The sequence below is a fragment of the Trachypithecus francoisi genome, unplaced genomic scaffold, assembly GCF_009764315.1.
Source record: "Trachypithecus francoisi isolate TF-2019V2 unplaced genomic scaffold, Tfra_2.0 Contig01579, whole genome shotgun sequence".
In the NCBI taxonomy this organism is placed as follows: Eukaryota; Metazoa; Chordata; class Mammalia; order Primates; family Cercopithecidae; genus Trachypithecus; species Trachypithecus francoisi.
In genome coordinates this window covers 17,673,215-17,696,310 of record NW_022681442.1, presented here as the reverse complement: position 1 = coordinate 17,696,310, position 23,096 = coordinate 17,673,215, and the positions used below count along the sequence as shown (strand labels likewise).

The window sequence follows — 23,096 nt, the reverse complement described above, 5'->3', positions numbered from 1 at the left end:
CACTGACTAGGGTTGGGTGGTCAGGAAGCTTGGACTGTTGTCTTGCTGTTGTTACAAAAGTCTTTGAGGTAGAAATCAGGGTCTTGTTGTGCAGGAAAGTCAGCTGGGAGGTGAGAGGGGGGAATAATAGGACCCAAAAGTTCAGGAAGCAGCCATTTCTGACTCCTTGAAGGAGGAAGAATGGGCAGGGATACAGATGACCCAAGGACATCATTTCCAATCACTGTGCAATGAGTATTTGATGAATGAGAGAAATTAGTGAAGTTAACAGGAATCAGAGGCCTAAAAGAAGAAAGCATATCAGCTTCTAAGACTTCCAGACACAAGGTTAAAAACAACAACAACAACAACAACAAAAACTGCTAGTCACAGACACAGACACAAAAGACTGTGTGGCAGAGAATTTTCTTAAAGCAATCACTGTCTATTTGATATGGCATTTTTAAAAAGACTTTGTCATTTATTTTGATGGAAGATTACATCTTCGTAAGAGAAGAAAGCTCTTTAATGTAAACACTACACAATAGTTGTCTTACAAGTTCTAAGAAGGGAGGAACCACACCTTCCATTTTTTTTAAATAGTCCACAATCTAAGGCTCAATACACACTTGACCGAAACTGTAGAGTCCTCTGTAACTGAGCTGCTTCATTCCTTAATTCATTTATTTGTTCATTAGATATTCATTGTGTAATCATTACACCCTCACTTCCAACAAACGCTGAGCCCTCTTTCTTTACTTGGAACCATGGGGTTTTAAAAATTAAAAAACAAAACAAACAAAAAGGTGACATCATACTTCTGGGGTCATGTACCCTGGTTAAAAAAAAAAGACAGCCACACAAACAAGTCAATGTAAAATGCATTTTATTTAAAAATGTAACAAATCAGGTACTCACACAATGTAATACAAGTCCAGGGGTAGGGGAAATGAATTATAGCAGAGGAATGGGATGTAGGATTTTATGGGCCTTTGTAAGGGTGGTATAATTTGAGCTGGGCTTTGGAGGAAGGGTTAGGCTCCTGTAGTACTGACAGAGGAAACAATATTCTAAACAGATGGAGATAGTCTACTTCAGAGGCGGTGCCACGTGACCTAGAATCAGGACTCCCTGTAGACTCCACGCGTGCCCTGCCCTCCTGGCCAGCGGAGCCTCACACTGGTGTTGGATGTTGTATTCCCCCTGCAGTGTGTCTCAGTGGGAAGGCCCCCCACGTCTGGGATGCATATTTTGCCATGGAGATCATCTTTTGGCAGTGAATGGCCTGAAGCCCCAGAGCCTGGACGAGGTCTCCTTGTTTCTCACCCGGTCCATCCAGAAGGAGGTGAGTTGTACTGACCAGCCCTGAACAGGGCAAATCAGTACCAGAAGGAAAAAGGTCTTAGATGGAGTCTGAGAGGTACCCTGAGTATAAATAAGGCTCCTCATTCTTCCACCACCAAGTGCAAATAACAGAATGTTCTTTCAGGACTCTTTCAGGATTCTTTCATATCAAGTAGCATTTGGAGAAGGCACTGGGCTAAGAGACACAGCACCTGGGTTCAGGACCTCAGATCGGAGTGATGTAGCAAAAAGAGCTTACATGCAATCAGACTGGTGCAGGGATTCCAAACCAGCTCCTTCAACCAATTTGTGCCTCAGTTTTCTTTTCTATAAAATTATGGCTAATGATGGTGCTGGTTGTTGGATAATTAAATGAGGTAATATGTGTAATGTGCTTACAAAGGTGACTGGCACATATTAGGTAATCAGTAAAGTTACCAGTTACTTTTACTTCTACTACAATTGACCATGGAATGCTACTCAAGCCCATTTTTTAAGCCTCAGTTTCCTCATCTCAGAAATCATCACAGCCCTAACTTCCTCATAGAGTATTGCAAAAATTAAACGTAATATGTGGTGCTGGGCATGGTGGCTCACACCTGTAATCCCAGCACTTGGGAAGGCCAAGGCAGGAGGATCAATTGAGCCCAGGAGTTCAAGGTTACAGTGTGCTATGATTGCACCACTGCACTCCAGCCTGAAAGACAAAGCGAGACCCTGTCTCAAACGAAAAACAACAACAAACCAACCCTAATATATGGGTATGTCGTTTTTTCCTGGACTAGCTATTGTCCTGCATGTCACTGCAGTCTTCATGTGTTAATTCCTTCCCTGGTCTACTTTTCTTTCTAACTAGCCCTGTGACCTTAGGAAATTCACTGCCTTCTCTGGACTTCAGCTTATTCTCACTAAAGTGAGAAGTTGGTTTTCAGACTGTACTTCTTACATCCCTAGGATGGAGCTGAAAGGAAAGGAGAGGAAAGAGAGAGTATGCTGAGTCTTCAACCAGAGAAGCTCACATTTATCTTTTATCTTTTATGAAAAAAGATAAGTCCAAAATGTTGGACTTTCCTGTTAGCTTTCCTTAAGAAACAGTTCTTTGGCTTCAAATTTCTGAAAACCATTGTATTAGATGATTTCCAAATTTCTTCCAGCTCTGGGAATTTTGTGATTGTGTAGCATATCTATATTAAGAACATGTCTTATCTCTTCTGCAATACGTAATAGTCCTGTTGGTCATACAAATTGTGCTATCCCTATTACTCATTACCCTAAATGAGTAATCCCAGGAGGATAAGTGAGTTGTCTAAGATACATAACTAGTTATTGGCAGAGCAAGTACACAGTCATTCACTTTCTATTTATTGAGCTTCTACTGGGTGCTAGATACTGGGCTACAAAAATGGCCTCAGCCTGAGCTTAAGAAGCTCACAGATCAGTGGATGAAGCAGACATGTTTTGTGCTACTTGCAATACAATGTGTGCCCTGAGATATGAACACAGGGCCACAGGATCACAGAGGTAGAATGGAGTAAATCTATATGAAGGAGGCCAGGATGGTGTCTCAAAGAAAGTGGTGTTTGGCTTAGGTTTTGAAGACTGGATAGGAGAGTGCATGGCAGAAAAGAAGTAGATTTCAGGGCCCCAGTCCAACAATCTGGTACCTATAGCACATTTTCTCTGCCAAAGATCCACACTGGGCTGGGCATGGTGGCTCACACCTGTAACCCCAGCACTTTGGGAGGCTGAGGTGGGCGGATCATGAGGTCAGGAATTCAAGACAAGCCTGGCCAATGTAGTGAAACCCCCATCTGTACTAAAAATACAAAAAAATCAGCCAAGCATGGTGGTGGGTGCCTGTTATCCCAGCTACTTGGGAGGCTGAAGCAGGAGAATCGCTTGAACCCAGGAGGTGGAGGTTGCAGTGAGCCGAGATTGCACCATTGCACTCCAGCCCGGACAGTACGAGACTGTTTCAAAAAAAGAAAAAAAAGGATCCACATACACTGGGGCCAATATAAGCTTCTGAACTCTTCTGAAAGTTACCAAACACTACTCTGACCCAAAGATCCAGGCATTAATTCAGAAGCCAGGAAAAGGGTCTTTGCCTGTGAGCAGATCCAGGAACTGTACCTAGGTGTTGCTGACTGCACTTTATCCTGACTGCAGTTTATCCTGACTGCCTTTCCAGACTGTGTAGTCATTGCATAGGAAGGGGGCAACTGCATTTCTCTTGTGCTTGTTCTGCCTTCCCTTTCTAATCGGTAACAACTCCTACATGCTACTGAGAAATATGCAGTATCCATCTTCATGATTATCTGGAAGATCAGAAAATTCCTTTACTTTCCCACCGCCACCATTCCTGACTTCTTTCTTGGTATTGACGGATATCCACTGCTCTTTTAACATTCGAACACGTGGTCCCTGGAAGGAAAACGAATATTGGAAAAGGGAGATGTGAAAGCAAAGGAAGAACAGCCATTGGCCCTTGCTGTTTTAAAGTGCTTGAGTCAATCCCATTTACTCTCCTTCCTGTTACTCTACGGATGAGGGAATTGGAGGTTGGGGTGGGAATGGGGCAGGGATTGAGAGGGGAGAGAACTGAGATTTTCAAAGGAAGGGGAGGTGTGTGCAGGGGAAGGACAATGATAGGTTGCAGGAGAAACTGATCAAGTTTCAGTTTCCTCCCAATCTTGTCTGGATGAGTCCTGTCTGGTGGTTTCATTTTGATTCACTTGTTTCAAGAGGTCTTTTAATTATTGGTGCAATTGGACCCCTGAGAGCACTATCAATGCTACCTGGATCCTTCCTTAAAAGCTCAGGCCCATGGATGCCAGAAAATAAAAATCCACCTTCCACCCAAGTAGCCAAGTAAGTCATCCCTGTCTTCTTCTGGCCCAGATATTACAGTTCACTGCAGGACTTTCTTCAAAACCAGCTCCCAAGGGTATTAATGAGGACAGATTGGGAAGCGACAATCTGAAAGATAATCTTCAGTCATTTAACTTTCTTCTTTCTTGTGTTTCAGAAGTTAAAGCTTACCATCGGCAGGATCCCAAATTCAAAGACATTCCATGCTGCATGCTGTACGTGTCCCTCAAAATGCCAAAGTGCTATACCTTCTCAGCTGGGTAAGCCTGGACTGCACAGGGCTCTCAAGAGGAGTCCGGCCATTAAAAAGAGCCAGCAGAAAGGAGCCAGGCAGTAACGCACCCCAGACCCATGGCAGCAGAACCAGGATGGAGCCGGGACTGTCCAGCTCTGCCACCTGCTGCTGCCATGTGATAGGAGACAGTTGGCACGCCCCTCTGAATTTCTGCATCTGCATCTTAACAATGGGGATGACTATTCCCTCTCTGGTTATTGCATCAGAGATGTTAAGAGGGTCACATGACATGATTGGAGGACCTAGGGGAAATGGAAGGCCTTATTATCTCAGCTGTTGTCCCAAACACCACAGACACAGATTGGGTCCATCCCTCACGTAATACATGCTGTGTTCTGTGAGGATGTGGTCCACACAATTCCTTCCTTGTTAAAGGACATACAGTTGCAAATACTCACTGCAAGAAGGCAAGATTCCCAAGGGAGATGTGATACCCGATCAGGCTTCCCAAACACCTCCTTCCCAACACCTCCTTCCCAGACACCTCCTTCCCAATACCTCCTTCTCAGACACCTCCTTCCCAGACACCTCCTTCCCAGACACCTCCTTCCCAGACACCTCCTTCCCAGACACCTCCTTCCCAGACACCTCCTTCCCAACACCTCCTTCCCAGACATCTTCTTCCCAACATCTTCCCAAACACCTCCTTCCCACACCTCCTTCCCAGACACCTCCTTCCCAACACCTCCTTCCCAGACACCTCCTCCCAACACCTCCTTCCCAGACACCTTCTTCCCAACACCTTCCCAAACACCTCCTTCCCAGACACTCCTTCCCAGACACCTCCTTCCCAACACCTTCCCAAACACCTCCTTCCCAAACACCTCCTTCCAACACCTTCCCAACACCTCCTTCCCAGACACGTCCTTCCCAACAGCTCCTTCCCAGACACCTCCTTCCCAACACTCCTTCCCAGACACTCCTTCCCAGACACCTCCTTCCCAACACCTCCTTCCCAACACCTCCTTCCCAAAACCTCCTTCCCAGACACCTCCTTCCCAACACCTCCTTCCCAGACATCTCCTTCCCAACACCTCCTTCCCAGACACCTTCTTCCCAACACCTTCCCAAACACCCCCTTCCCAAACACCTCCTTCCCAGACACCTCCTTCCCAACACCTTCCCAAACACCTCCTTCCCAGACACCTCCTTCCCAACACCTTCCCAAACACCTCCTTCCCAGACACGTCCTTCCCAACAGCTCCTTCCCAGACACCTCCTTCCCAACACCTTCCCAAACACCTTCCCAAACACCTCCTTCCCAACACCTCCTTCCCAGACACCTCCTTCCCAAAACCTCCTTCCCAACACCTTCCCAAACACCTCCTTCCCAACACCTCCTTCCCAACACCTCCTTCCCAGACACCTCCTTTCCAAGCAAACGCCTCCTTTCCAAACAAACACCTCCTTCCCAAATAAACACCTCCTTCCCAAACACCTGCCTCTCCTCAACCCCACAGGCCAGAGTGCTGAGACAGAGGGGCCTTTTGGATTCAATAAGTATCTTGTTCTCTTAAAGACCCAGCCACTATTTTACAAGTCGCAGCAGTTTTAGGTCATATGCAGCTAAGATCAGCTTGCTCTACAAGCAATAATATCTCTACTTAGCACTTCAAGGTTGAAAGTTCTTCACTAATGGATCCATTGACTAATTGATCCTGGAAGGCCAAAGGAATAAAATTCTTTTTTATAAATAGGAAAACAAAGGCAGACAGCTAAAGCACTAATCAAATTGGGGATTGTTAGAACAAAAACAGGCTTCAGAGAGAGGATTTTACCATGCTGTTGTTTCACATGGTAGAAATCAAGGCCCAGAGCGATGAAAGGCATACCCTCTTTGTTTCTCCAAGTTTCATAACCGTTCAGTTGCAGAACCAAGAATCTAAAACCAGCTCTGGGAAACAAATGTCCTATTGCCAGCCTCATATTTGGACTTGGATTTGAAAATACCTTCAGCACTTAGAAGAGACATCCAAATACATTTCATTTCCTGTTATCCAGATTGTTCAGAAAGTATTAAAAATTTTTCATTTACATGCTGATATGGTTTGGATCTGTGTCCCTAACAAATCCCATGTTGAGTTGTACTCCCCAGTGTTGGAGGTGGAAGCTGGTGGGAGGCAACTAGATCATGATATCATGGGAGTGGATTTCTCATGAATGATTTAGCATCATCCTCTTGGTGCTATTCTCATGATAGTAAGTTCTCATGAGATCTGGTTGTTTAAAAGTGTGCAGCACCTCCCCGCTCACTCTTTTCCTTCTGCTCCTGCCATGTAAGATGCCTGCTCCATCTGCCACAAGTGAAAGCTTCCTGAGGCCTCCCCAGAAGCAGATGCTGCCATGTTTCCTGTACAACCTGTAGAACTCTGGGCCAATTAAACCTCTTTTTTATAAATTACTCGGTCTTGGGGATTTCTTTATTTAATGTGAGAATGAACTAATATGTATGCCCTTTTGGATCTACTGTTTCTATAAATTTATCCTACAGAAATACACATATACACAAAGATACATGTAAAAAAAAATAGTTTACTGCAGCATTGTTTGTAATAATAAAAATCAGGCCGGGCGCAGTAGCTCACACCTATAATCCCAACACTTCAGGAGGCCAGGACAGGTGGATCACCTGAGGCAGAGAGCTCAAGAACAAGCTGACCAACATGCAGAAATCCCATCTCTACTAAAAATACAAAACTAGCTGGGCATTGTGGCGCATGTCTGCAATCCCAGCTACTTGAGAGGCTGAGGCAGGAGAATCACTTGAACCGGGAGGTGGAGGTTGCGGTGAGCCGAGATCATGCCATTGCACTCCAGCCTAGGCAACAAGAGCAAAACCCCGTCTCAAAAAAAAAAAAAAAAAAAAAAAAAAAAAAAAAATCATTGAGTATTGCTTAATTCTGATTTCATATCATTGAACACTAGAGATGTTAAAATGTTCAGCATGCACAGTTCCGTAAAATTGTTCTTGATGTATTAAGAATGAAAGAATCAAGTTGTATAATAGGATAACATCATCCCACTTTTGTACAAATAGATGTTTGGTGTTTGTGTGTATGTATATGTATATATCAAATTTCTTCAACCCTCGCTAGAGTGAGAGGTCCGTACCTCCCAGGGCTATTGTGAGGTTTCCTTGTAAGTACATTGCCTGATCAGGAGTAAACACTCCACAGGTGTTCCTTGTGCCACTGTTGCTCTACATGCTTTCTTTTTTAATTAAAACTTAGAATCAAATTTTTAGTAAGAATTATCTCTGAGAAATATGATCAGGGCTGGCCATGGGAAGAGAGGCATTTCTATAATGTTTGAATACTTTTTTTGCAATGAACATATGTCACTTTTATAATACAAAAATACAACTGTGGGAAAATATATATATATATGTATATATATATATATATACTTTGTTTTTTTGAGACTGAGTCTCGCTCTGCCATCCAAGTTGGAGTGCAGTGGCGTGATCTCAGCTCACTGCAACCTCTGCCTCCCAGGTTCAAGCGATTCTCCTGCTTCAGCCTCCTAAGTAGCTGGGATTACAGGCACCAGCCACCACACTCAGCTAATTTTTTTGTACTTTTAGTAAAGTACAACTTTTTTTTGTACTTTTAGTAGAGATGGGGTTTTGCCATGTTGCCCAGGCTGGTCTTGAACTCCTGACCTCAGGTAATCCACCCGCCTCAGCCCCCCAAAGTACTGGGATTACAGGCATGAGCCACCGTGCCTAGCCACATGTACGTATTTTTTAAACCTTCAGAAATGAGAAGCCGAGCCACCACAATGAAAGAAATTTTAAAAACCTCCAGGTAAAACCACCTGGCAACCAACGGTGTGAGTGGATACACTGCTTTGAAGCCCAAAGATCCTTCCCTGGGCCTGCTCTGAAGCCACACCACCACACCAATAAATGCGAAACGGAGGCCACTGGACAAACCTTACCCACCAGTCTTTCCATCCCCTCAATGAGGCAAAGAATAGCGGGAGGCCTCAGGAGTTGAATCACTGACATGGCTCAAGGAAGTGCTGGGCCCAGAACACAGAACTCCTGGCTCCCAATCCCATGCTCTTCCAGCCCAGGATAGGGAGATCAGCCAGCCTGCCCTTGGCCCTCTCTTAATTCCAAAACTTTCCTCCGACATCAGAGCCAGCTAGGGTCCTTGTTATAAGGATCCTGCTCTGGGGGCTTCTCTCACATGAGGAGTTTATTCTCAAGGAAAATCTCAGGGCAGATTCCAAGGTTCCCCCAACTGAAAGATTCTGATTCCGCAGATCCAGTATGGGACCCTAATAACTGCATTCTAGCAGCCACCTTCCCTGAAGGGGATCTCACTGCAGGTGGAACAGGGAACATACACTGGGGAGCACTGTCCCTGGGGTCCCATGGAGAGGCACGTGAGTCCTCCCGAGAGGCTGCAGAATGTGAAGGATGCACATTATTGAGGGAAGAAGGCCCACAGTTTCCAATAGTTCTGAAAGAGGTTAATGACTGTCACCCTCTCCCCACCTGCAAAAAGGCTTGATTCCTGAAGGGAGAAGCCTGACTTTCACTCCTTGCTATCTGCTACTTAGGGAAGGGTACAGCCAGTGCCTGGAGGAGCTGGGCACCGCCCCATGCTGTTGTGCAGTTGAGGTGGAGAAGGGAGCCTACAGCTTTGGCTTCAGCAAAGCCACTTCTGCCTGCCGCTCCTCAGGGCCTGGGTTCACTCCTCTATGCCTCCCCTTTCCCAGGGCTGGGCCCTACGTTTCCCCAGGGGTCCACTGAGGCTCTTTCTCCTGTTAACGGGAGTGGCTCCAAGGGAAGCTCATGACCAAACTGGCCCCAAAGCCCAGTCATCAAGCCATTGTCTCAGACCTCAGCTTTCAGGGTCCTTTCTGCTGCACAGCTAAGAAAAGAAAGGTACAGGACAGGCTGCTGGGAGACGCAGACAGTTCCCAGGCCGGGGCTAGAAAAACACTTGTGCCTTGTATGTGTATAATTCTGCCAGAGCTAGGAGGGTGGGATAGACCCTCCTGACACACTGCCCACCACAGCCATGCCCACACCCACCCTCAGTACCTTCTGCCACCTGTGATCTTTCCCCTTCCAGAGCTGCCCTTGATATTTGTCGCAACCTGGTTCTAGGTGGGTGAATGTGGGGCCGGGGACTGCAAAGTGATTGGCCCAGCTTTCCTGCCAGGATGGCCTTGTCTGGCAGATTTCTGGAGGAAAGGAGGTCATGAGAATGGACTGGAGCAATTCTTGACCATCACATACTCGGCTCAAATCTGGTACAGCCCTTCAGTCTTGCTGGAGAAGAAAGCAGAGCCCAGACGTGTGGAGATACTGGCCTGGGCTTCTCTGGCTCCATGCCATGCCTCCACCTCGCAGGCCAACACCTTCCCTGCACTCACACTTCTCAGCAGGGCATCTGGAGGTACCACCTCTCTGGCCTGCTCTCCCTTCCAAATGGTTGCCTTATGCATCCAGAACCGGCCACAGAGGGAGTCTATATGTGTCCACTTTGTTCTCTTAGCTGAGGATGCAAACCCTTCAGAGTGAAATCTTAAAAGCTGCTGGTAAGATATGGAATGAATGCACAGGGCCAAATACATGCATCCTTACTTGAAGCTGTCAACATGTGAGTGTAGATTCCAGGAAGGTATTCTTCTCTACCTAGAGAATGAGCCACTGTACATTCAATATATGTACCTAAGTGTATGTGTGTGTATATATCAACAGGGAGTGGAGAGGACAGGTGGAGAATCACAATAATTCTTTGATATGCTAAGATGATGGTGCACCATGATCCCCCCACCTCCATCCCATTTCTCTCCAGAGCTTGTGCCAAGTGACTTTCCCTTGAGATAAGAGGAATTTAAAGTATCATAAACAGGCCCAAAGGGAGAGGGTGTTCAGATTCAGCTGGATTAACTCAGTTCTTCAGTGAAGTTGAACTTGGTGGGTATGCAAAATATGTGTTTTACAGAAAAAGCTCCTTAAAATGCCTGCGTTAATGAAATCTTTGTCTAACGATCAAGAATCTGGTAGGACTTAGGGGCCATTCTCCATATCAACTCTGGTTAGATAGTTCTAGAAAACGAAGGGAGGTTTAAGGGGCACCCTTGCAGTCACAGCACTGGGTTCTGGAGCTGTGCTGCCTCATATGACAGCCACTAACTTCATGTGGCCATTTAACTGTAACTAATGCAAATTACATAAAATTTAAAATTCAGTTTCTCAATTGCACTAACCACATTTGAAGCATTCAATAACCCTATGTGGCAATCTGGTACTGTGTTAGATGGCACAGATGTGAAATATTTTCATCATCACAGAAACTTCCAGAGGCCAGCACTGATCCAGAGTATTAAGCCCCCAAGAGGAGAATAATTCACATCTTTCTTATTCACCACCATATTCCTAGCATATAAATACAGGGCGTGGTGCATAACAAGTACTCAATAAGTATATGTTAAAAGAAGGAATGTTGTGTTAAATACTAATTCACAAACCTTGTTCATAAATCGGTATTTATTAACTGCATCTGACCCCAGCACTCCCTGCCCCCGCTCCCCACAAAAAATGTTATCAGAGTCTTTCCAATGTGAGGCTAATAACTTTATTTTTATTTATTTATTTATTTTGGTCTGGGGTCAGATGCAATTAATTGAAAACCAAGTTATGGGCCTTTTTTTTTTTTTTTTTTTTTTTTTGAGACAGCGTCTTGTTCCTCTCACCCAGGCTGGAGTACAGTGGCAGGATCTTGTCTCACTGCAGCCTTGACTTCCCAGGCTTGAGCGATCCTCCCACCTCAACCTCCTGAGTAGCAGGAACTATAGGCACACACCACTGCACCTGGCCAATTTTATGTGGGTGTTTTTGTAGAGATGAGGTCTCACTACATGGCAGGCTGGTGTCGACCTCCTGGGCTCAAGTGATTCGCCTGCCTCAGCCTCCCAAAGTGTTGGGATTACAGGCATGAACCACCACGCCGGGACTTTTTAATGCAGGCTCTTTTTCAACAATTAAGAGATTTCTAAGGTTCCTATGCAGTAGTTAATAGGCTTGGTGCTGTTATGGGGACACAAAAGAAATAGAAGATCTAAAACTCTCTTAAAAAGAGCTTACTACAATGGTAAGGAAGAGAGAAATTGAGCATACCATGATCTTTTGTTTACCTGATATCATTTGAGATGGCACTATTCTGTAAGTTTAATTTTTAGCTTATATGAATCATAATCTTTCTAAAATTTCTTAACACTTTCCTGCATTCTTAAACTCCTCCCACTCAGGGACATGGTTATGGGCATTCTAAGTATCTACCACACTCTAAATATTTCCTCCGGAGTACTGAGCTGCGGGGGACTATTTTCCCCTATGCCAATTGATCCTAGACTGCTTTGTTTATGCTGTGGGCTGCAAAAGCAGAGAATGCAGCTTGTTCTAACCATACATACCAGGAGTCGATAGGCTTTGAGTATGGGTCCAAGAGGGTTTATGAGTAAAGATGTTGGTTCTTAATCCAGGGGTTCTGTGACACTGATTTGGAGTTCTCAGTTGCCTTGGTGCTAGTGGCGGTGGTGGTGGTGGAGGTATTGCCATTTGCTTGCCTCTTGGCTCTCAAGTATGTTCTGGATAGATGAGACCACCAGAAAAATAATTAGAGGCAGAGTAAAATTACTCTCCAAGAAAAATCAGAGGACAATGAACTATCAAACTGCATGGTGACAGCAGAGTTTGGAAAGGAAGGAGATCGTGATGGAACAAAGTCAACCATGACTAACGTGCGGTGAGTGCCTTCTATCTGCCAGGCAATATTCAAACACTCTACTGACTCTAAAACAGCCCTGTGTGCTGGGTGCAGTGGGTCATGCCTGTAATCCCAGCACTATGGGAAGCCAAGGCGGGTGGATCACTTGAGGTCAGGAGTTCAAGACCAGCCTGGCCAATATGGAGAAACCTCGTCTCTACAAAAACACAAAAATTAGCTGGGCGTCATGGTGGGCGTCTGTAATGCCAGCTGCTCAGGAGGCTGAGGAAGGAGAATTGCTTGAACTTGAACTCAGGAGGCAGAGGTTGCGGTGAGCCTAGATAGCGCCATTACGCTCTAGCCTGGGCAACAGAGCGAGACCCTGTCTTGAAAAAAACAAAAACAAAAACAACATAAAACAAAAAACAGCCCTGCAAGACCAGGACTCTCAGTGTCCCTGGGTTTCAGATGGGGAGACAAAGGACAGAGAAGATACATCGCTTGTTCAAGGCTATGGCTAATACCAGACAGAGCCAGAATTCAGACCAGAAAGACTGGCTTTGGAGACCACAGCCGTCCTGAAAGAGGAGTTGAAACTGAGCTCTGGAAGAGAATAATCCAACAAGGGATGGCGGTGCAGACATGATCAGACATGGAGCTCACTTTCCAAAAGTAAAAACAAGGAACATGTTGGAATGACTCACAGAATGACTCAGCGTTTTTATACAGCTCTCATTTCAGTAACACGCATTCATCTTCCGGGCCTGTTGCCCAGAAGAACCACAAAAGTGGTTCCTTTTGTGGTTCCAGGTCCTTTTGTGGTTCCAGGAGCCAGGGGAATTCTGCAGCAGCTTCTTTTGTGACTAGTAAACGTGTTTCATACCCCTCCTTTGAGCTGGCCATCTGGCTCTGTATTATACTCAAGTTAATACGAAACTAATGCATACTTCTAGTGACAAAGGCATTAGGCTAGTCCTCTGGACAGGAGGTGAGTAATAAGAATCTTTGGCTTTGTAGACCTTGTCATCAAGTGAGGTGGAGTAAAGACATATACATAGATACCTACAAGGCAAATATGAGTATCCTAAATCCTTTGTTAAAGACACAACTCAATGTTACAAACACAAAAGTCTTAAAGACTAATCCTATCTAGTTGGTTTGGAAAAAGCTTCAGGGGAGAGATTTATTTGGGGTGGAGAGATGTAGTGGGAGGGATTTCAGGTCTTGAAGAATGAATAGGATTCACTTAATATTCTAGAACAGGCCAAATCCCCAGTGCACAGCCACCAGAATATAACTGGAGGGCCACAGAAGTTCTTGAGGGTCCTGTAGAACTCCTTAATCTCTGTCGGCTGTCACTGTCAGCACTTTTCCAGCATCTTCTGGGTTCAGGGGACTGTCAGGCACTGGTGATATTAACAGGAATAAAATATGTTCCCTCAGGGAGGTGATAGCCTAATTAAGGATAAAGGTGTGAAAATTGTTTAGGGGTAAAAAGTTCCCTTGTAGAATGAAAATATATGTCCACACATAAACATGTGTATGAATGCTCATAGTACTGTTATTCATAATAGCCAAAAAGTGAAAATGTCCATTAATTGAGGAATAAACAAAATGTGATGTATTCATGGAATAAATAATATGGAATATTATTTGGTCATAAAAAAGAGGCCAGGCATGGTGGCTCATGCCTGTAATCCCAGCATTTTGGGAGGCCAAGGCAGATGAATCTCCTGATCTCAGGAGTTTGAGAAAAACCTGGGTAATATGGCAAAATCCCATCTCTATCAAAAATATAAAAAATTAGCTGGACATGGTGGCATGCAGCTGTGGTTCCAGCTACTTAGGAGGCTGAGGTGGAAGGATCACTTGAGTCTTGGAGGCGGAAGTTACAGTGAGCCGAGATAGTGCCACTGCATTCCAACCTGGGTGACAGAGTGAGACTGTCTCAAAAACAAACAAACAAAAAACCAAACAACCAAAAAAAACCAAGAATGAAGTACTGATACATGCTACGACATTGATGAATCTTGAAGACATCATGCTAACTGAAAGAAGCCAGACATAAAAGGCACATATTGCATTATTCTGTTTATATATAATGTCTAGCATAGACAAATCCACAGAGACAAAAAGTAGATTAGTGGTTGCTAGAGGGTAGGGGAAGGGAGAATGAAGTGATTGTTAATGGGTTTCTTTTTGGGGTGATTAAAATATTCTGAAATTGGGCCAGGTGCGGTGGCTCACGCTTATTATCCCAGAACTTTGGGGGGGATCATGAGGTCAGGAGTTTGAGACCAGCCTGGCCAACACAGTGAAACCCCATCTCTACTAAAAATGCAAAAATTAGCTGGGTGCGGTGGTGGGCACCTGTAATCCCAGCTACTTGGGAGGTTGAGGCAGGAGAATCACTTGAACCTGGGAGGCGGAGGTTGCAGCGAGCTGAGATTGCACGACTACACTCCAGTCTGGGCTACAGAGCTAGACCCTATCTCAAAAAAAAAAAAAAAAAGGCCGGGCACGGTGGCTCAAGCTTGTAATCCCAGCACTTTGGGAGGCCAAGACGGGCGGATCACGAGGTCAGGAGATCGAGATCATCCTGGCTAACATGGTGAAACCCCGTCTCTACTAAAAAATACAAAAAACTAGCCGGGCGAGGTGGCGGGCGCCTGTAGTCCCAGCTACTCGGGAGGCTGAGGCAGGAGAATGGCGTGAACCCGGGAGGCGGAGCTTGCAGTGAGCTGAGATCCGGCCACTGCACTCCAGCCCTGGCGACAGAGCTAGACTCCGTCTCAACAAAAAAAAAAAAAAAAATTCTGAAATTGGATAGTGAGGTTGATTTTACAACTATGTGAATATACTAAAAATCACTGAATTATACTCTTTAAGAAGGTGAATGTTATGGTATGTAAATGTACATGGTATATATAAAAAATACAGAAGAAAATTTGCCTTTTAGACTCCAAACCGGGGTAGGGAAGTTTTATATTAAGGCATCCTTCAGCGTTGGAAATGGGCTTCATTTATAGTTCATACAAAAAAAAGGCAGGAGTCACTTTCCCGTGGACTGATTAAGCAGGCTTTTCTAAAACATTACTTCATGTGAATCTCCTAAGAGTTTCCCCGCAGAAGAAACAATTGACTACCTGCTTAAAGACAGTCTTTAACTCCTTTATAGGTAATAATTACTATAATCATCAAATATTAAAATCAAATTACCCCAACAATCAGGGGTTCCACTTGAAGATACACTTATACTAAAGTGTAAATGACTATATGCATCTTAACAGAACAAAAAGATGGCAAGAAAGGACAAGAGAGCACTTAGTGCCTAGAAGGGCAGGATGTGCAGAGCTAGACTTCAGGGAAAGTGGAAAGACACCAATAAAGCGCCCACGACAAATGGCATATTTCTCAGCTTATCAATAGCTAAGTAGCTATTGACAGTGGCTAAAGTAGCTAGAAATTACACTTTCTCCCCAAAGCCTTCTTTTGGAAGTTGCTAAGAAAACATAATTGCTATTTTTACATATTTGGGACTGGCAGGAGGACTTTGCTGTGCTCCAAAGAAAGGTAATCCCTTGATCAAATGTTTTGTTTTGGGGTTTCTTGGTGTGTGTGTGTGTGTGTATGTGTGTTTGCCTTATACGCTAATCCAACCCTGATTTCTCATAGGCGGTCTTGCAATCCCATTATCTTGCCAGGCAAAATCACATAAAATTTAACACTGTAGGAGAAAAGGTCTTCAAAAGTCTAAATAATGACCAAATCATAAGGCCTCGCTAGGAGATGAGAAGCTCTAACTGAGAGCTAAGCGGAGGAGGCGTGGGCTTAAACTCAAGAAGAAGGATGTTTAGGAAGAAATTAGTGTTGAGCGATTACAGATTGCTAGCAAGATGCTGCCAGCACAAATCAGCCTAGATGCTGTAATCCACCTTTTCCTTAATTAATATCTCACACTTTTGAAGTGAGTGAAACTGCAAAGGGCTCTGCCAAGATTCCTCCCAGCTTACATCAGCCAAACTTGAGCTGGCTTGTGGATTTATTAGGCAGTGCTGTGAACATGTTTAATGCAGTCTTTATTTATTGAGCTATATAAATAGACTTGATACTAGTGTTGCCATCAATTTAGGAAGGATGCTTCCCTTCACAAAGTCTCATGGTGGCTGTTAGGCATTAGCACACTATTCATGATCATCAAAGCATTTTCATCTCTGCAACCCTCCTTTCCCCTGCTATCCCTCCTTCCCAATTCGCTAGATTTTGAGAGTGTAGATTACCCAGATCATTAAAACAATATCAGGATTACCTTATTAACTCTCTGTGATCTAGGAATTGAAGAGAAAAGAAGCTTGAAGCATATTGCAGTGCCCTGAACGATTTTAAAAGTATGTATTTATTTGGTAAACATTCAACCCACAGCGTCTAGCTCAAATGTCATGCTTCTCAACAGCTCTCTTTGCTTCTCCTTCCTTGGCCTAATTGATTGTCCTATCCATATTTCCACATCACTTTGTATCCATTACCTCTGCAGCATGTAAATCTATTGAGGTTATTTATAAATATATCTGTTATTCCACACAAATCCGTGGATTCTTTGAGGACAAAACCATACCTTGGTCATGTTTATATTTAAGAGTCTAAAAATAAAAAAATTTAAAAACCACAAAAGAGTCTTTAAGAGTGCTTGAAATAATAACAATTGCATATCAAATTGAAGTTAAATATGAGATAACCATCTCACAATGCAAAGCCTTCCACAAAGTGCAGCTGCAATGCCCACAGGTACCCCAAGTCTCTTGTTGCTTTTGGTTACACAGATGAGTTCTTAGAGCTGTATAGTTCAGAGACTCTAGGGATAATAGAGTTCTAACATTTATCACTAGCAAAAGCCCTCCACTTTGCCCTTGAGTCATTAAACCAAGAATTTATTCAGTGCTGCTTAATATAGGTTTGGAATATAGATGCTACAAAAGGTATCTTCTTTATTCTTAAAGATGCAGAAAGAAATGGGCCAGTCGCGGTGGCTCACATCTGTAATCCCAGCACTTCGGGATGGGTGGGTCACTTGAGGTCAAGAGTTTGAGACCAACCTGGCCAACATGGTGAAACCCTGTCTCTACTAAAAATACAGAAATTAGCCAGGCTGGTGGTACACGCCTATAGTTCCAGCTACTCAGGAGGCTGAGGCAGGAGGATCACTTGAAGGTTGCAGTGAGCCGAGATTATGCCACTGTACTCCAGCCTGGGTGACAGAGCAAGACTCTGTCTGAAAACAAAATAAATGAAAGGGATCTGATTTTTTGAACATCTACTCAACAATGTGAAGTACCGTACTGGGACTTTATGGACATTATTCCATTTAATCTCCTCAACAACTCTGCAAGGTAAGTACTGTCAACGTCATTTTTCAGGTCAGAGAGGTTAAATAACTGTGTTGAGGTGATGGATTCTCACTCAGGTTGGCCTCCCTCCAAGACCCACGCACCACTGTCTAAGGCACAGTCTTTAGAGTCCTACTGATGTGCCACTGAGTTTGACCTTTAGCCTGGAAAATTCACTTCACCTTTCTGGGTCACAATTACTGCATTGGTAAAATGGGAAGTTTTTTTTGACAAATTATGATAATGTAATCTTTTAAGAAACCCATGAAACCCTAAGGCCTATCATTCTGAATCCAGTCAAGGAAATATGAATAATTAGCATGAACTAAGTATTGTGAAACACAAGAGAGAATATATTTAAGTGCCTGAACCCACCATATAAACCATAAGTGATGCAAGAATTCAGAGAAAGAGAAGATGCATACAAGCTATTGTACTCAGAGAAGGCTCCTTGGAACAGGTGGGGCTTAAATTGGGACTTAAAGGATGAATGACATTTGGAAAGACAAGTAGATTGAGCATAGGGTAAAAAATGACTTCAAAGGAACATAATAGTGAAGAGACACTGTACATAACGATAATGAAAACTACCATCTGTTGAGTGATTACAGCAGGAAGTGAGCCAAGCCCTCTGTAAGCATTGTTTCACTCCATCCTCCCAGTAATTTTTATAAGGTTAGGTGTTGGATTATTCCCATTTTACTGATGGGGAAACTAAAGATCAGAGAGATCATACAGTTATTAAGTTGTAGAACTAAGATCTAACTCCACATTCTTGTCTAACTAGGAAAGACAGTACATGCTGGAGAGAGGTTGTGGAGAGGAATATGGAAATCCAGATGGTTTCTATAGTCACTGGGACTATCAATTGATGTGAACTAATTTTCCCCACAAAATGTTAACTGATGCAACATCTCACCCAGATTCCTAAAACTTGTCCAACCCTCTGATGGAACAACAATTCTCACTCATTTGTCTTGACCTTTTCTGGGCATCACTGAAGCATTTTAATTTTGCCAATGTCAATAGACGTCATGTTTTGTTTGTTGTATCTTGATGTCAACACAAAATCAAGGTGGTTTCCAGGAACTACTTTGCTTCCCTTTTGAAAATTACCTTTCTTCTCCTTTTTAAAGTTAATATCAAAAAACCTTTTAACTTAATAACTTGTCTATTATTTCATGTTGAGAGAATAACAATGACAGGCTGGCTGGTCAACCAATAAGCAGATTAATTTCCTTAATTTCATCTGACAGATGGCAGCCACATGACGTACTTTCCAGAGACACATTTCCAAAATTCTTCAGAGGAAGATAGTTCTTTGAGGTCTTTGTTTTACAGTCAAAATTTCTTTTAATCCCATTATGCTTAAAAAAGAGTTCCAAATTTGATTATTGTTATAATCTTAGACTCATTCTCTTGTGTGCCTATTGATATTTGTCTCTTTCTGTCTTTCTCTAGGGATTTTTAATCCTTTGTTCATTTCTTTGAACCCTTAAACAAATACAACTCTTTCTGCATGATATTGTATTAGAGAATGTCTAGGCTAGAAACTTGGGTTCTATCATATTGTCAGTCCTTGTGCTCCAAGCAGTTCAAGAATTTAAAGCTAGACCTCTAATATAGAAATGACATGATCTGAAAAAGTCACTTCCTTCATTGTCCTTCACAAAATAAAGCAATCAAATTCTGTGACTATGTGACTTCAGGGTTCTGGAAGTGATCTGGCTTCAAAGTAAGCCAACATTGGTTATTGTCTTTTAGGTTGAGAAAGAACTACTTTTTTGATCACCACCACGGCTTGAAGCATCCACGTCTGCTTCTGTTCATCTATAATGGCAGTCAGTCTACTTGTCACCCAGCTTCTCAGTATAAATGTTGTGCCTTCAAAGTTAGGGTCCCCAGCAGTTAGTGGGAGTTTGTGTCTCAAGCGCATGGTAGGAGAGAATCACTTAAAGACTCAGGCATCAGGTGAAGCTGCTCGTGTTAAACACTCTGTTGATTTTCTTGGGATTCCAATTATTAAAGACTAAATGAATATTTAGGAAAAACAGATGCCTTTTCAGATGGGAAAATTCTGGATACCATCGTTCTAGACATGAAGTCTGCCACTTGGAACGGAAGCAAAGTGTATTGAAAGTTAGCATTCCAAAACACTGCAGTGACTAAAGAACGTGGACCGATAGGACAGGGGAAGGTGTGGCGAGGAGGTGGAAAGTGCATTCACCGCACCCACTTCTTGAGTGCCCAGCGGCCCCTGGTGCCATCCTATGAAAATTCAGCCGTGAGGTCTCCCCAGCTGTGTCACATGATCCCTGCTTATGTGGGGGCAGCACAGGGCAAACTTAGCCAGTGTCAACTTACCTAACTGTCAAAGGGACCTCATGTCGAAATGCTTAGTAACCACAGTATCTTAATACAACATAAATCCACGTAAAACCACATGGGAAAGTATGCAGCTAGCACTTCCTTAGAAAATGACAGGCAGGTGGAGAGGAATTGTGCAGTATTTCCCATATGTTAACTGATTTTCATTTCAGGTCTGGAAATAAAACCAAACTTAATCATTGTGGCAGGACTGAAGAACAATATGTCTATGTGTTCAGGCCTTATGTCGCTCCTTTCCCAGAATAAAATTTGCCAAGAAAAATAGAAAGCTATGCTTAAAACTTAAGTTGCCTATTCCAACACAACTCTATAACTATGCAGTGAATACCCACTATGCACAAGACACCCTGAAGACATACAGACACATTAAATATAACTCCTCTTTCTATTGCCATCTCTGGCATTGCAAACTGTCAAGGTGAGCACGTGGCTGCAAATACATGGGTTGAAGATTTGGCAAAAACAAAATCAATGTCAAAATCAAATTCCCTTCCTTAATCTCAAATTGATGACACCTGAAAATACGAATAAGCTCTAAGTACTAAGTGCTCTTTACTTTTGTAAGTTGTCCACATTTTTAGTTTTGTCTACTTGCTAGCCAATTTGTATCTCTTTAAGAAAAGTCGTTTACTCAACAAATATCTGTAGGACCAATTACATTCCAAATACGAATCAAGGCACCAGAACTGCAAGAGATCGCGACCATCCTGGCCAATACCCCATCTCTACTAAAAATACAAAAATTAGCAGGGCATGGTGGCAGGCGCCTGTAGTCCCAGCTACTCAGGAGGCTGAGGCAGGAAAATCGCTTGAACCCAGGAGGCAGAGGCTGCAGTGAGCTGAGGTCATGCCACTGCACTCCGGCCTGGCGACACAGCAAGCCTTCATCTAAAAAACAAACAAACAAACAAACAACAACAATAACAAAACAGACCAAAGAAGTAAAAAAATTGCTGATCTCATGGACTCATGGAGCTTACATTTTGGTAAAATCATCAATTCCAGAATAAAAATTATAATAATAGATCTGTTTTCCACACAAAGTTGTTAGAGGCTATATATTTCCTGCCAATTTTTAGGGCCTTTTTAATGATTGACATCTGAATTGAAAATTAATAGCGAAGCTGCGTGCAGTGGCTCACGCCTATAATCCCAGCACTTTGGGAGGCCGAGGCAGGTGGATCACTTGAGCTCAGGAATTCAAGACCAACCTGACCAACATGGCAAAACATAATCTCTACAAAAAATACAAAAATTAACCAGAAGCAGTGGTATGCCCCTATAGTCCTAGCTACTCTGGAGGCTGAGGCAGGAGACTTGCTTGAGCTCGGGAGGTGGAGGTTGCAATAGGCCAAGATTGTGCCATTGCACTCCAGCCTGAGCAATGGGAGGGAAACCTTGTCTCAAAAAAGAAGAAAGGAAGAAAAAGAAGAAAAGGAAGGAAAGGAAGAGAGGGAGGGAGGAAGGAAGGAAGGAAGGGAAGGTAGGAAGGTACTTATGCTAAAATTAGGTATAATTATGCTATGGACTAAATACACATACTTTAAAGTAATCATCTAAAAATTTTCAATAGATTTATCATACTGATAACATCAAAATCCTTTTGTGAATGTGTTATTATTCCTAAAATCTTGGGTCTTGATAGATTGGGTTTCTGCTGCCAGCATAATCTTGCCTTTCTCCTTTTTTGTCTGACAAATGTAATCTTTTGAAGAACTTGTCTTTGTCCTGAGAAATAGCAGTCCCACATGAGTACCCTTGTAAAGGCTCCAAATATTTTTTTGCTTCATAATTTTGCTGCATTTCTGCAAGGCAGTTGGAACGGATCAGACATTTCCTAGTGACATCGTTTGGAATAAAGAGCTCTGGAATTTAACATTCAAATGATAGAGTGCACAGTTTGAAAAAGTCAAGAAATTGGTTTAAAATCTGCAGAGGTTTGCATTTATCAAGAGAACTAAAATGAGAGTATTGTCACCCATGAGTTCAACAGTGGGGTTCCTGAGGCAATGGGATGTTGGTGACCACCAAAACATCTGAATTTAGTCCCGCCCTCCCCAGTTACTCACTGTACAACCTTGAATATGTTGTAAGTTCTCTGTGTCTCACCTTGATTTTAAACGTGTCTGCCCTCCGAATAATGAAACTTTCCTTCCAAGCAATTTGGTGATGTTTAAATCCAGTAAATTGGATTTCCGTGAGTAATCCTGTTTAGTTTTAAATAGTTTAAACAGGTATGACAATTCATTTTAGTGATAACATTTTGGTTGAGATCGACACTAATCTCAGGAATTTAAAACTAGCTGTTTACATTTCAGTATCAAAGGGTGCTGAAATGGTTTCCTTCCATGTACAAAATAATTTTAACAGAAATTTTAAAAATCACATTGTCCCCTAGATCTGTTGTGAATAATCAGAATAAGAATCTTAATCTAATCAAGTATGGCTAAGAATTCTCACCAAAGACATAGCCATTGTTCTAAATCTCTCGTTTTAATATTGAGAAATTCACTGGGACAATCATTTAATCTTCTAGATAAAATAAAGTCTAGTGGGTTGTTTTCAAATTATTTCAAGATCACATCTCTCTAGTTTTGTAACTCATTTCTTCAGCCATGGAAATAATTATACAATATTTTTAGAACTTAAACCAAATTGAAATCAGGCAATAAGACTAAAAACAACTGAATTTACTCTGCCTTTCTTTCACCTTGCCTTAATTTTTGTAAGGTTAGTATTTATTGGAAATCTTTTAAGTTCAGTGAAAATTTCAGATCCATCTTGTTCAAGAATTGCTTATGTTCCATTATATTATTTCCCCAAAAAGTTGCCAGTGGGGCTAAGAATGACAAGTCTCTCTCATCAGACTGAAAAGTCACTCCTTAACAAGATGGTGAATTTTGTGTGGTGTTCCTAAAAGTTTTAAAGCTCAAAGTCTAAAAGCCAAAAGTACAAAGTGGGGTTTTTGTTGTTGTTGTTTGGTTGGTTAGTCGGTTTTGATTTTGGATCTATTTTTCCAGAAAGCTCACGTAGTTAAGGAGAAAATGCCACAGCTTCAGTGTTCCTAATTCCAGGTGGCTCAGCAAGTCAGAGGTACAGGCGATG

At 42.8% G+C, this 23,096-nt stretch overlaps 1 protein-coding gene and 1 long non-coding RNA gene across 4 annotated transcripts in view; one reads left to right on the top strand and one right to left on the bottom strand.

The window, feature by feature from the left end:
* Positions 1 to 4,830, top strand: part of PLEKHS1 (pleckstrin homology domain containing S1) — a 30,812-nt gene extending 25,982 nt beyond the window's left edge. For 2 of the 3 annotated variants that reach the window (XM_033182223.1, XM_033182241.1), the window contains 2 exons: positions 1,189 to 1,324; positions 4,352 to 4,830. In XM_033182223.1, the coding sequence (XP_033038114.1) occupies positions 1,189 to 1,324; positions 4,352 to 4,531 (316 nt within the window). In that variant the 3' untranslated portion in view covers positions 4,532 to 4,830. Of the gene's footprint in view, positions 1 to 1,188; positions 1,325 to 1,468; positions 1,700 to 4,351 lie in introns of those variants that run through there. The other variant, XM_033182232.1, reaches the window with a different exon arrangement.
* LOC117066721 overlaps positions 1 to 23,096 on the bottom strand; it is a 130,032-nt gene that overhangs the window by 68,990 nt on the left and 37,946 nt on the right. The window lies entirely within an intron of this gene.